At 36.3% G+C, this 14,907-nt stretch overlaps 1 protein-coding gene across 4 annotated transcripts in view; it reads right to left on the bottom strand.

Moving 5' to 3' along the window:
* Positions 1-14,907, bottom strand: part of COL12A1 (collagen type XII alpha 1 chain) — a 112,666-nt gene that overhangs the window by 83,738 nt on the left and 14,021 nt on the right. For 3 of the 4 annotated variants that reach the window (XM_074368730.1, XM_074368731.1, XM_074368732.1), the window contains exons 6-13: positions 13,721-13,984; positions 13,386-13,550; positions 12,543-12,716; positions 9,698-9,988; positions 8,681-9,283; positions 7,214-7,486; positions 5,025-5,297; positions 2,818-3,090 (exon numbers count right to left, since the gene is read on the bottom strand). The exons of the other annotated variant lie outside the window; for it this stretch is intronic. In XM_074368730.1, coding sequence (XP_074224831.1) covers positions 2,818-3,090; positions 5,025-5,297; positions 7,214-7,486; positions 8,681-9,283; positions 9,698-9,988; positions 12,543-12,716; positions 13,386-13,550; positions 13,721-13,984 — 2,316 coding nt within the window. The remainder of the gene's footprint in view (positions 1-2,817; positions 3,091-5,024; positions 5,298-7,213; positions 7,487-8,680; positions 9,284-9,697; positions 9,989-12,542; positions 12,717-13,385; positions 13,551-13,720; positions 13,985-14,907) is intronic. 4 annotated transcript variants of the gene reach the window in all.

Here is a 14,907-nt window from a genome sequence, read left to right as displayed (position 1 = left end):
ATCTCCCTTCCAGGGACAGGGGAATTTTCTGATCATTGGCTGCATTTCAAGAAAGCACTAGAAAACAGATTCAAGTTAGGGATGGTTGGAAACCACACTAAATATTTTTTTAATTCTTTTTTAATTGAACAGGATGCACTTCAGTCAATCTATAAAATCTGCAACCCACAGAATGCCCTCGCTGGCTGAGCCATGCCTCTGGATGGAAGAAACATTCCTTCAAGGTCTGCTCTTACCACCTCCTCTCCCAAGAGAAAAACAGATTAGAAAAACAGCAACCCTCAAAAGCAGTTGCCTGGCTCTGTTTCTGGGCTTTCCATTCCCTGCATTTACCATCATATCCTATTCCTGTATATGGTATGTGGATTTGGCTGAGTTAATATAATAAAATGAAATGGAATAACCAGGAGCAAAAATCTTCTATTATTTTAATTTAGTCACAACTATGCTTTCACATATCTGTCGAGTTTACCACACATGATGCAATGAAATAAACATGTTAATAAAATCAAGCTGGCAGCATTTTCTGCAATCCTTTACTCTAGTAAAGAGCTTTGGTGTAAATGGGAAAAAAAATTTATTATTACAATTTAGTTATGAATTAACTATATGTTTAAACTAAACTTGCAAATCATCTAGTTTTCCTCCTTCTCAGGGAATGGAGAACAGTAATTTTTTAAATTTCTTTTACTACCTGTATGTCTCCCTTTGAGATAATTTCTGATCAGATATGCATGTGTGCATGTGCATTCAAGTTGGTAGATTTTCTATACCATTTAGCAAAGCTATCAAATTATAAACAAGTTAGCTATACACTTGGCCTAGAAAAATCATTGCCCAATAGAATGTATTTACTGTTAAATTAAAATGCATATTTTATTTTCTAAAAATTGTTATTATACTATTCTTAGCAAAAGTGCATTAATTTTTAGATTCAAGATTTTGAATGGGTATGAATATATTTTTTAAAGGAAGAAATGGAGAAGAAAATCAGAAGGTTAAAAGGTACAAGGGAAATAAAAATATTAAATTTTTTTCCAAGATATTCCTTATAAGGGAGAAATTTTTGCAAATATAAATAATCTACAACTATTCCATTTAAAAAAAGCTCAAAAGTTTACCCTTAAAAATCCTATGAATAATCTATATTGGAAGCCTGTATAAGGTACATGAGAAAGAGAATTTCAAAGGTCAAAAGAAAAGGTCAAACTTCTCAGAAATTCTGACTGTTGCTCCAGATATAAAGATCACATACTTTTATTGTTTGAATTATGTCTCTGCAGTTAAGATAATTTCTATTTCTACCTCTTATTATCTCCAAAACTTTAGTGGAACCAATCAATATCTTTGAAATACTTACAAAAGCTGTATTTTTAAATATCAGTCCTAAAGTTAACATTATTTTCTCTTGATGAATTTTATATACATGGAGTATCTTACAGTTCCCAAAGAGTTTCACTTACATACTCCTATTTGATCTTTGTAGTAAGTTTGGGAAGAAGGGAAAGCAATGATCATTCCCTTTTTATAGATGGGTAAACTGAGGCTCAGAGGGGCGAAGGGATTATTTCCACGTCACATGGTTAAGTAATCCAAGCAGGACTCTTCTGGCAATCAGTATTTTACACACTGGTATTTAATTTTTCATTTAAATCTTCTAATTATAAATTTCACAGAGTAATGGACTTAAACTCTTGATCAGTATTAGAGATAGAATTTAAACTCTTGATCACTATAAGAGATGAAATTTTGATTAGAATTTTTTGTCTATTATTTTTAATTCTTAACTAAGTCTTTTAAGTTTTAATCAAAACTGCCTACTGTAGGCCTTGTGCCTGCCAATTATAACATCTACAGTCCTCCAAACTCTTGGAGCCACTAAAGTTGATGGATATTTTGCCTAATATCACTATGGTTTCACATTACAAAAGGTACTTCAGATTCATTTTCTTGCTATAATTATTTTAAGTAAGTCATAGAAAAGATGATGAGAGAAAGGAAGTCTATATCTGATCTCCCACTGAGGCCCCCACTATGGAACTCATTGTAACTATCCACTGATAATGGCTTTTTAACATAAAAATCCATTCTCACTGTGGCTGAGTTGAATTTGTATTTTCTCTCTCACACACAGCTTACTTTGTAGTTGTGGTGGGTCAGATCCAAGCTACCATTATAGTTAAAGTATCCTGAGACATATGAAGCCCTCTGACAATAAACTAAAGAACCAAGGAACAGCCTCAGTCTTGCTGATGCTTCTTCCTAAGAACTGCATTAACTTTGAACTTCTAACACAGACCTGAATTTTTGAGGTCATTTAGAAAACAAACAAATAGAAACTTGGATGCTCGTATTTCTCAAGCTGTTATGAATGCTTATGTGCATAGTGCATGAAAAGAGGCTGAGAGTCAGAAAAGGGTTCCCATCTGCTCCTGGGTGGTGAAAGAAGCTGTTATCTTGAGCAATCCAGGCCCTCTTCCTCCATAAATGTTTCCTAAGACCCCTTCCCACTCTGAATGTCACACACTTATTCTCTGTTTAAGTAACTCAAAGAATTACAGACACATTTCCATGGCCTTACTATGCACTCAGCTCCCCAGTACAGTTCTTCCTAATCGAGTGTAATTTCTTTCAGTAGCTTAACGTTCTACATCTCTGAATAAGAGGTAGTTTTATGATTACTTATTTTTCAATATAAATTCCTTTTAAGAGAAAGGATCACACATTCCCAGATTTCATTCTCTGAAAACATTTTAAGCTTCCTAAATGCAATCACAAACAAGCACAGGGATTTCTATAAAATATGACAGTGATTACCTTCAAGCGTCGTTCCTTCTCCAAAAAGGGCATCTCCAGCCCCAGATGCATACAAGGCTGTCACAGACAAGGCATATTGTGTCCCTTCGTTTAATCCTCTCAGTACGGTACTGGTTGTATCTCCCCTCACAGTGACCTCTTGAGTTTCACCTCCCGCCACGGGGGTGTATGTGACGAGATACTGTTTCACTTTTCCTGGTGCCCCACTCCAAGATAATTTCATAGTTGATGTCGTAGGGTCAGATACTCTTAAGTCTCTTGGGTTCCCTCTAACTTCATTAAAAAAACAACAACAACATCAAAACTCATTATTTAGTAAAATGACTTCAAAAACATTTTGTTGCTTTATATATATGTGTGTGTGTATCTCTAAATTGTGCCCTGCACGTTAGTAGAAACAACGCAAAAGACATTTAACTCCTCTTCCATATTTACACAGGTTAAAATCTTTCATGTTACCATCTTTCAGGTAAAAAAATTACATTACATTGAACAAAGCCCTATATAATGTATATATGCTGATTAGTATCACAATGGAGATTTTAATTCCTCTAAGAAATCTTCAATAAAAAGGGCTTGTTGGAGTAATGTTATGAAAATCTAAATGTGGTGGCCAGGAAATACACTGATGTGATAAAAATAATAAATGATTTTCTTTTGCAACTATGATGTCTGGCCTTTCATGACTTTCCTAGGAGAGTGGCCACGTGGTCTCTGAAGGGTCTCAAGGCACCCAGCCCAGTGACTCTCCCCACTGGGCACACACTTGCCAGCCACTTTTATCCCAGAAAACAGAAAGATGAGGCATCACTGGGTCTTTTTCTGATGCTCAGCACAAAGAGCCCTAGAGTAGGAAGGGTAAAAAGTTGTGACTGCCCAAAGGGAAGAGAGGAGGAAGACAGTAGGTGAAAGGAGAAAGAGTCTCTGAAGAAAAGGCAAATTATCTAGGCGCCACCAGGAGGTAAGTAGTGAAGAGGGTGGAGCCAGAACGGATGCTCCTTGGGAGTGTCTGCACCAGGGCAATAAAGTCGACAAGCTCAGATTTACAGCTCATTAGCAACATGACTCAGCACTATTATTTAGTTCCCTTAGCCTCAATTTTTCTGTCCAACTAGGATAATAAAAGTAACGACTTCACAGTTTCTATGCAGGGATTAAATGAAGTAATACACAAAAAGCTCTCTGCACAGAACCTGACACAAAGAGGTACCTAATAACTGTTCGTTATTGCTAATGTGTTTTTCTTTTAAGTTTAAGATAAGGAATAAAATGAAAATTACAAATGCCTTAATTTTTCTCAATGAAATAACGTATTACACATTAATAATTTGCAACTTCAGCCAAAAAAAGAATAAAATAATGCCATTTGCAGCAACATGGATGGACCTGGAGATTGTTATACCAGAAAAAGAAAAATACCATATGATACCACTTACATGTGGAATCTAAAAAAAAAGACAAACAATCTGATTTACAAAACAGAAACAGATTCACAGATATAGAAAATAAACTTATGGTTACCGGGGAGGAAAGGGGTAAGAAAGGATAAATTGGGGGTTCAAAATTTGCAGATACTAACTACTATATATAAAATAGATGAACAATAAGTTTATACTGTATAGCTCAGGGAACTATATTCAGTATCTTGTAGTAATCTATAATATGAATAATCAGAATATGAAAACAAATATATGTATGTAAATGTATGACTGAAACATGATGCTGTACACCAGAAATTGACACAACATTATAAACTGACTATACTTCAATTAAAAAATGGGAAAAAAATAATAGTTTGTAGCTAAAATCAGAATCTATCCTGGGAGCCTAATCACTCCATTTAAATAAAAACAGGTTAATATTTTTAAATCTTCCTGAAGAAATAGTATATAATCTATTTCAATGGTGCATAACAAGTTGATTTTTAATCCCTAGTCATCCTTCAATTTAGATTAGAATATTTGGCCATTATTATTTTTAAAAGACTATTTAGACCATATCATGGCATTCAAGTTCTACTGATACAAATAAATGTCATGAGTAAGTCAAATATTTGAGTAACCCAAGTCTACCAGGATTACCGTCTAAGATACTTAGATAATTGAGACAAAATGTCTCATGGCTCATAGTATCTGGACAGTTGCCCAAAGCCTTGCCTACACTCTAAGATTTTGGTTGTTCCCAAATGGTGAGCATATTTCCTCTACCTTCTTCAGTGGCTGCATTTCCAGTCAACGGAGATCCAGGTCCTGAGAAATATTCAGGAATTACAGATACTTCGTATTTTGTGTCTGGAGTCAGGTTCTCCAGCGTTCTTCTCCTCTGATTGGCTGGAGTGGTGACTTCTTTGCTTTCTCCACCAGCAACTGGTCTATAGATGACTCGATACCTTAAAACTCTCCCCGGAGCCTGAGTCCAGGTAATCTTAAAGCTATCTGTAGTCTCATCGGTCACCTTTAAATTTCGAGGTGCTCCTTTCACTGAAATTTAAAAAATAATAAGTTGACTGATTATACGTGAAAAATAAAAAACTAGCTTTTGATCACTAAATTAGAACATTTCTCTTAGCAGATCCATGAACAGTTTTTTGACAAACATCCTAGTTATGGCATTCATTTAACCAGATATTAACTAGATTCTGAAACAGCAAACAAATACTCTACAATATCCAGAAAGAAACTAAGCACTGTCAAATTTTTAATCAAATGAAGAGGTATACAATAGTAAACTTTTAAAATCATAGATACTCTATTAAATTGTAAATTAATATTGACATAAAATTCAAAAAGAAAAACAATTTGTTTCATCAAATATAAGTAACAAGGCTTTTACTCTTACAAGATTTTTTCAGAAAATAATGCCTAACACTCAGGTCTACCAGATTTACCCACAAACTGTCTTATCCCATCAGTCCTACAAGTAAATTTTTTATCTGTATAGTCATTTGACTTTGGAATAATTAAACCAAACAATTTGAAATTTTCATTAAGCCCAAATGAGAACATCATTTGGCTTTGTGGTTAGTGAACATGCTTCAATGACTTATTTAAAGGGCAAATTGTTCATAGGGACAACACATTCAGAAAAGATGAACTAAATCCACTGGGGTGAAACCACAATGCAATATATCTGCATGTACCTCACACAGAATTAGAAGATAATCTAAATGTCCAACTCATCAATAAATCATTCCAGGGAAAAAGGAATTGTGTATCTCAAGAAGAGAAAGAAACAGCAGCTGGCAGACTTACACCCATGATTCATTTTATATGGCAAAGAAAATGACTAAATTAGAATGAACAGAACTGACGGGTTTGAATACTAGCTCTGAAGCTTAATTTGTGTGTAATTTTGAATCTCAGATTACCCAACAGTAAAATGTGACTATTTATAGGGTTACTGAAGTGGTTAAATGAAGTAATCTATGGAAACAATGATCATAGCTCCTGACACATGGCAGAAGTTCAATATTGCTCGTTTAATGAGGCTAGTGAATCAGAAACTTCCTTATTGACAAAACAAAGTTTAAATCTCAGATTTCACTACAGACAATAGAATTGGAAAGGCATTACCAAATTCTCTTGGATAGTGCAATGACCAAAAACCGGAGTGTATACAAATGTAGTTGGCGCTACTCAAAAACTAAGTGAAATACGCCAATTGCAAAAGGACAAATGTTGTATGATTCCACTCATATGGGATGGCTAGAGTCATCAAATTCATAGAAAGAGAACGTAGAATGGTTGTCGCCAAGGATGATGGGTTTGGGGGGAAGGGAAGCGAGAACCAGGAGTTATTTTTTAAAGGACAGAGAGTTTCCATTTTGCAAGATGAAAAGAGTTCTGGAGATGAATGGAGTGCTGGCAGCACAACAATATGAATGTACTAATTGCCACTGAAATGTACACTGAAAAATGGTTTCAGTGGTAAATTTTACGTCATGTATATATTTTACCACAGGTTTTAAAAAGAAAAAATTGGGGTAATAAATCTTTGTCATCAGACGTTTGGCAGTTTCAGAAGTATTTGAATGTGACACTGTTGAAACGTGGGACAGAAAATGATGGATAAGCAGTAGTTCCAGAGTTAAGTCCATAAAAATTAACAATTCTCTATGTCTCAACCCAAATTCATCAAAATAAATCTAGTGTCTTTTACTTAAATGCTTTTTTCTCTTTTTAAAAAGTTTTATATGGGGGAGGGTATAGCTCAGTGGTAGAGTACGTGCTTAGCATGCACAAGGTCCTGGGTTCAATCCCCAGCACCTTCCTTAAGAATGATAACAATAAAGTAGATGAATCTATTACCCCCTCCCTCAGATGGTTATTTCAAATGGAAACTTTATTCTACAATCAACTGCTAGTTTGGGAGAAACAGTGGAGGAAGCTTTCCGCACCTTCTTCAGTGGTCTCCTCTCCAGCCACGGGAATGCTGAAGCCATCCTCGTACTCTGCGGTCACATTGACCAGGTACAGGGTCTCTGGCTTCAGGCTGCTGAGAACAACGCTGTTGCTCGATGCTGGCTCCACCACCGTGACCTCATCATCTGAAGCAGCCTCCTTGTAAGTGATGTGGTATGAAAAAACATTTTCCCCAGCAGGAGACCAACTGGTTTTGAAACTGTAAGAAGTCACCTCAGAAAAACTGAGATCCTTGGGAGGCACATAAGCTTTAAAAAAAAAAAAAAAAAAGGACATAGTTAAAATTTTAAATCTATAAAGCAAAACATGGATCCAATGACTACACATTTTCTGAAGTGGTTTCTATTCATTTGGGAGAGCAGTCATTGAGACCAATGTACAGGGTAAATATTGCACCCCCGTGACCACTGAAAGTCTCTCACTTACAGCCCTGCAAAGAGGTCCTGGTCATTTGTCTTGAGCATTCATAATACTAAGTTATGTTGTTTCAATAACTAGTTAAGACTGAATTCGAATTTTAAGCTTATAAAGACAAAGCAGAAATGGAACAGTCCTGTCCACAGCTGAAATATTTAAACAGTATCAGATCTAAACTGAAACATCAAAATGTTCCCACTCATCCCAGGCAGTCAGATATTAACATTTGGTGGTAGACAGATATTTCAAGGTAACAATTATGCAATTTTTCCTAACAAATGAATATTTATTGAACTAAACCATAGGAAGAGGCAATGTTTAAGGGACACTGACTATCTTCAGGGGACATACAATTGAATTGGAGAGACAAAAAAAGTGCAAAGTTATTAACAGAACAAAGTAGTATATTTGAATGCCAAATGGCTAAAAATGATGTCTTATAGCATTAGAGCTGTTAAGAAAGGCTTAGGTGGGTGAGTATAGCTCAGTGGTAGAATGTATGCTTAGCATGCACAAGGTCCTGGGTTTAATCCCCAGCACCCCCACTAAAAAAAATAAATAAATAAATAAATAAATAAGGAATTCCAGATGTGAGGAATGCGGCCCATAAAATGGTACAAGAAGGAGAATGCATAAGGAGGATTCAAAAATCCAGGACTATGTTCCAGTCACCTTTGATTCAAAGGAACTAACTCAGCATCCAACAGATGGTAGACACTCAATTAGTGGTCACTGAACTGAATATGACAGTGGATGGAGCTGGTTCCTGGCCCTGCTTGAGGATCTAAGATCAAAAACATCTCATGACTCAGGATAAACAACTTTTTTTTACCAATAAACACTTGATCCATACCCAGGAGAAACTCATATCTCGAAGCTAAATGAGCTAAATTCCATAGTTTTCAAAAACATAGGAAAGTTATTTTTTCCTCCATATAAAAAAGAAAAAAGACAAAGCCACAATTTTAGAGCCAAAAAGGCTTTGTTTATGAAGAGAGAACTTTTACTCGACAAAGTCTACTAACCTTTTTTCTTTATAGCTGCCAATTCTTGCTCAATTCTAAGGCAGATAGACTGTGTGAGTTCAAAAGAGATCCTCTGAAAAGCATCAAAATCTTCGACTGTAAACACATGGGTCTCAGCCGGAGGAGAGGCAATGGCTTCTAGTTCTGAGCGAACAGCATCCTTCACGCCAACTGCGAAGATTTCAACATCTGAATTCCTTAGCTTTATAGCAGGGTCTCTGAAAGCATCTGAAGATTTCCCGTCCGTGATAAGAATCATGACCTTTGGTACGTTGCTTCTTGAACCCTTGCTCGGCACAAATATTTTTTCTCTGACGTAAGTCATTGCTTTCCCAGTGTTGGTAGACCCTCCTCTGTAGGGAAAGGTGTTTATTGCTTCAATTATATCTTCAACTTTGGTGAATTTTTTCAAAGTGAACTCAGTATGAGGATCCCGGCTGTACTGGACAAGACTTATCTGTACCCTACTCGGTGAAATCTCAAAACTTTTTACGAGAACTTCCAAAAAGGCTCTAACTTTAACAAAGTTTGCAATTCCAATGCTATAGGAACCATCAACCAAAAACACAATATCGGCTTTTATATCCACACCACGTGAGCATTCTGTAAAAAAAAAAAAAAAAAAGCCCATTAAAGTTCAACAAATATGAATTAATCATTAAAATACAGATACAGCCATTCCTCTGCATCCTCGGAGGACTGGTTCCAGGACCTCCCTCCTCATACCTAACTTCGGAGATGCTCAAGTCCATTCCATAAAGGGATGTCAGCCCTCCGGCTCTGCGGATTCCACAACTATGGATTCAACCAACATCAGACAACACAGTTGGCTGACTCTGTGGATACAGAACCCGCTGATATGGAAGGCCAATGGTATCTGGTTTTCTTAGTAAGCAGATGTCTTTAGAAGGAAACTATTGCAAGTATTTTGTTTAAAAACTCAGTCTGAACCAGTAACATATCCCAGCAAATGGACTTTCACATATTCCAAACCCAGTGATATACCTGTTTACTTACCCACTTGAACTTTCATTGGCTGAGTCTTCTCCATTATTGAAACGGGTTCACTGGAGGTCAGTCCCTTCATGGCCGAAACACTGATCTGGTATTCTGTGTCTGCTGAGAGGTCCCGAACACTGAGCGTGGTCGTCTGAGGCCCCACACTCAGAGCATGCTGCCGGCTTCCGGCAGTCATGGGTGTAAGGAGGACTTTATAGCCAGTCACTGGGCTAGGAGATGGACTCCAACTTAGCTTAACGTATTTCGATGAGACTTCCGTCGCAATCAAATTTGAAGGAGGTTCAATAACTACAAAGTAGCAAGCAGAAGAGAGATTAAAAACAGGGAGATGCAACCCTGTGAATCATGTCTTTATCTTTGCATTCTCAAGTCTCCTTATTCAAATTAATCATGAACGCATCAGAACGAGTTTCCCAGTCCCACTTCCACCTGCATCCATCAAACTGAAAGAGACTCAGTGCCTGATTTTTAATCAGAGAGATAAGAAGTTAGGGAAAAAGAAAGTCCTTGGAGACATTAATGATAGGATATCTGATGCCTAATTCATCTCTGGCTCCAAGATTTTACACTTGTTTTGGTATTTCATTCATTGCATTTATTCTCAGGAACCAAAGGAGGCACTTGATAAGTATTTGCTAAATCAATGACTTACTCAATATTTTAGAAAGTCTTCCTCTTTTAGTAATACTATAGGCATAATCATGTAATATTTAAAAGGCACTTTATAATCTGCCAAGAAAGATAAAGAATTCAGCAGTTCTTACACGACAGGTTCTTACAATTGTAAACAATCTTATTTCCACTTAACTTCAAGGTAAGAAAAAAAGTTCAATTATGTTCATAATGCCACCAAACAGAGGTGAAATAATGGTTTACAACGTGCACACTGGCAAGCAAACAGTCTAAAAAATATCTACCCTTACTCAGTGTAGGAAGTCATGAACCTAGCAGATAACATAAAGTATTTTAAGACATTTCAGACCAAATCTTCAAAGTTTTAGGTTTGTCAATGGAATCAGTTTCCAGAAGATATAGTTCTAAGTTTTTATAAGTCAGCCTACAAGAGTGGATGAAGAAATATACACAAGGTTACTCAACGTCTTCTCAAAAAAAAAATGTAGTCCATAAAAATGAGGCCTAGAGAAGTGAGCAGCAGCAGCAGGAGGAGGAAAGCAACAGTTGTACCACCTGCAAGTTTGGGCAAAGCTTTTTTGTTGTTGTTTTTTTAATAGCACCGTGAATGCTCGCACATCTACCACTTTGATTGAACTGAAACCACCATACTTTAAACACTTCAGAGGCCTGTTTCTAAATATCTTTCAACTAAACACATCCAAATACGCATATATAAGAATGAGAGATGATGGTCTGTGGTACTTTTTTAAAATTTTTCCTTAAAAATATATTATAGCTTTTCAAGCTTCACTAAATATTATTCCACAGTATCATGTTTAATGGCCCCTTGGCATCTGTTGTACAACTGTCATAATCAATTCCCTATGGCTGGACATTGGTGTTATTTCTAATTTTTCATTATAATGAAAAAAAATTAATGGAATTCATGTGTCTTTTTGCCTTTGGGTAAACATCTCCTCGGGTAAATTTCTGTTCTGAGGATTGAGGAGTTAAAGGACATGTGCATTTTATACTTTGCTTAGTTTACTTTAGAGGCCATATTAGTGGCAGACAGCTCTAAAAGTCTACTTTTTTTTTTTTACTATCCTTAAATCATTAAATGATTTTTATTTTGCATTCATTTTGTGTTCATGTTTTCTTCCTTCAACATTTTCTGTTATCGAAAATCTATATCAAAAAGGGCAAAGCTTTTGAGTGATGCAGAGACAGTGCAGGGTGCAGAGGTTGCAGGCAAATGCCAGCAAGAGAGAGAAGGTCCCAAGGAGCAGCGTGAACACCTGCAAGGCAGCCCAGGCCTTGTACACAGAGAGTTCCAACCGAGGCAGAGGGAAAGTTTGACCTAACCTCACACATGCACCCTAGTGAAGATGAAAAAGAATCCAAATGTTTCAAAAGACTGAGTAAAGAGAGGTTGATCAGGGGAAAATCAGGCGGGGATGGATTCTGTAATAATACAGAGCAAAAAAAATCAGACATTAGGCAGTAAAACAAAGAAAGAGATTCAGAGCCCATGAAGTAATAAGGAGTTCAAGAAACAGAATTAGGTCCAGTGAATATTGCCAAAATATTTGGGGCTTGGAGATTAAAGAATTTATATGGTTGAAGATGTAGCTACTTAGATCTTATCTTTAACTTCTTTGATTTCATCATTGACCCATTGGTTTTTTAGTAGCATGTTGTTTAATCTCCATGCTGCTGTTTTTTAATGCTTTGTTTTTCTGTAGTTGATTTCTAGTTTCATGGCATTGTGGTCAGAAAAGACGCTTTAAATAATTTCTAGCCTCTTAAATTGGTTGAGGTTTCTTTTGTGCCTGAGCACATGATCTATCTTATCTTTAATTGTCAATTCTCAGGCTAAGAGGAGAATAATCATGGAAATTGTGACTTCTTAACATCCCAAAGGATGCTTATGAAATGTCTTCTCTCTCTCCCATGTATTTAAAAGCAATGACTGATAACATGGGAACATGTTCCAAATGTGGGAGGATCAAACTGACTGATCTTTGAAATATTCTTAAGAGCTTTGGAAACATGATGCAGAGAATGGTGATGGAAAACCTTTTTCCTTTGCCATTTAATAGAAACAGTGCTGTTGTTAGTTTAAGTTGCAGAATGCTAAACTAAATGTGCCCCTGCCCGTAAAGCTGTAAGTGCTCTCAAAAAATGGAAAAGGCAAACACATGGGAACACTTAATAGTCCACTCACCTTCTTCTCCACTAACCAATTCGCCAAGCTGTTCATCCACACCTGAGCACACCTGGGAGATGATCTCATTCTGAATATCCACAATTGCATCGAAGTTGGCCACATTGAAAACATGATTTAGTGAAGGTGTGGAGGCAATCAGTTTGAGTTCTTTGGCATCTGCAGCTTTAATACCTTAAAAAAAAAAAAAAAGAACAGGGATATATTGAAACGGGAAATGGGCTGAACTGGGGAGTGCTCTGCTTTCTTAGTCTCTCACAAGTGAAGACATCATCAAATCCTTTCTCAGCCTGAAACCAGAACTGCTTTGCTTCCTAATGAATGTGCAACTGACAAAAGCATTTTATAATTTCCCAGAAAGTGGCCAGCCAGAGAGGCAAACGAATGGTTGGTCAAACAGCGCAGGCTCTCATCTCAACCATGCCATCTCTTGTCCCTGCGATCTGTAAAGAGAATACTTTTTTCTTCCAGAGTCCTGAATGAGCCCTCCAAATTCTTCAAGTGTTACATAATAGAGGAAACACATTAAAAAATACTTACTGATAATACAAGGAGGACCTTTATTAGAATCATTGGCCCAGCATTCTTTGAAAAGAAGAAGGTTGACAAAGAATATGAATACCACCTTACTTAATGCATATGCTAAAGGACTTACGTAAGAAAATGAATGAGCGGAATTTTTATGCAAAAATTATTTGACTTAATAATACACTATAAATGCAGTAAACACTGCTATCTGTCCTGGAGGAAGTATCTTTCCTTGAGAAATCAATCCTTCATCTTCCTGAGAATTAAGAATGAAAGTAGTTCTAAAAAGAAAATAATTAACCAAACTTGACCTACCCAAAGAGAAAACTTCAACCCCAATATTTCGAAGCTCTCTTGCTGGAATTTCCACTTCGTCCTGGGATTTGCCATCCGTAATAATAATTGCCACTTTAGGAAAGCCAGCTCTTGCACCAGCAGATTCCGTGAAAGTATTTTTAATTAAGTAATCAATGGCATCCCCTGAAGTGAAAAAGAAATACGTTCAGTCACTTTGCACTACACAACCAAACTCAAAAGCTACGTGATTAATTTCAAAGTTGTTAACATACGATCATTGTACAATGCTTAATTTCTTTCCCAAACAGATATGTCATTTATTTAAAACAATAACAAAATTTGTAAAAACATACCTGTCATTGTGTTGCCACCTTTGTACGGGATTCTTTTAATTGCAGCAAGCAGCTCATCCCTTTTGTAGAACTGATTTAAGTTAAATTCCGTCCTGGTGTCAGAGCTGTACTGAACAACTCCAACCCTTGTCTTCTCTTCCCCAATGTCAAAAGCAGACACAAGAGCAGCAATAAAGTCTAAAATGTACTTGAAATTATTTCTTCCCACACTCCATGAGCCATCCACAAGGAACACTAAATCAGTCCAGGCACTGACAGAGCATTCTGAAATACAGGTGATAGATTTTTTAAATGACACAGTGTGAAATCTATCTAGCATCAAGGAGTACAAACTAACATTGCAATAATGGTGGCTCCTAAAATCATTTTGTTCATTAGAACATTTCAAATTGGCCTTCAACTACAACTGACATGCACAAAAGAATATCAAGTTTTATTAGCATACATAGAAGCATTTTCAGTACCTTCATGAAGATGCATTTCTGCAACTGTATGTCTTTAAATTGCTGTATGAGCTGTTACACAAGAAGAGTTAAGTAGATATACGACCTACTCTCCGAGGGCATGTGACCCAAGGGTTTTTGCTATAGACTTATCTATTTATATAAACTATATTCTCACTCTTTTCACCAAGTAAAAATTATATAAGACATCCAGGAGACACACAAAAGAAATGTAAGCAAAATGTTTTCATTCTTGGTATTTTGCAGTCAGTGAATACAAAACAATTGCTGTACCATTTAAGCAAATGTAGTAGGGCTGAAGGAAAAAGCGAATCTTTGAACACTCTCCTGCATTTTACAATAGAATTTTGTCCAAAGTTTGCAGTTGGTCAGTTTAGAGGGGTAATGGAATTGAACAAAAATAACAACAAGCATAAATATGATGCAAAGTAGCCACAAAATCTTGTTGTCCTGATTGTCAATGTATTTAAACTTGATAACTAAAACCTACTTTTACTGAACAAAAAGGGGGAAAGCATTTTAATTCTAAAGTAAAAATACACATAGCATCCTTAAATTACTAAAAATGCAATAATTGGCTTTTATAACCAAATACAGTATTTTTTCCTTCTCTCTGTGGTCAGGAGCAGGGGGAACAGGTTGGTTTTTATGAAAATCTATATTAATAATGCAAATCTGAGTGAATTTTTCGAAGGCATTTTTGTTCCTGTGGTTAGTTGGTGG

Source organism: Camelus bactrianus, chromosome 8 (genome assembly GCF_048773025.1).
Source record: "Camelus bactrianus isolate YW-2024 breed Bactrian camel chromosome 8, ASM4877302v1, whole genome shotgun sequence".
NCBI classification, from domain to species: domain Eukaryota; kingdom Metazoa; phylum Chordata; class Mammalia; order Artiodactyla; family Camelidae; genus Camelus; species Camelus bactrianus.
This window is presented reverse-complemented; position numbering and strand designations above follow the sequence as displayed.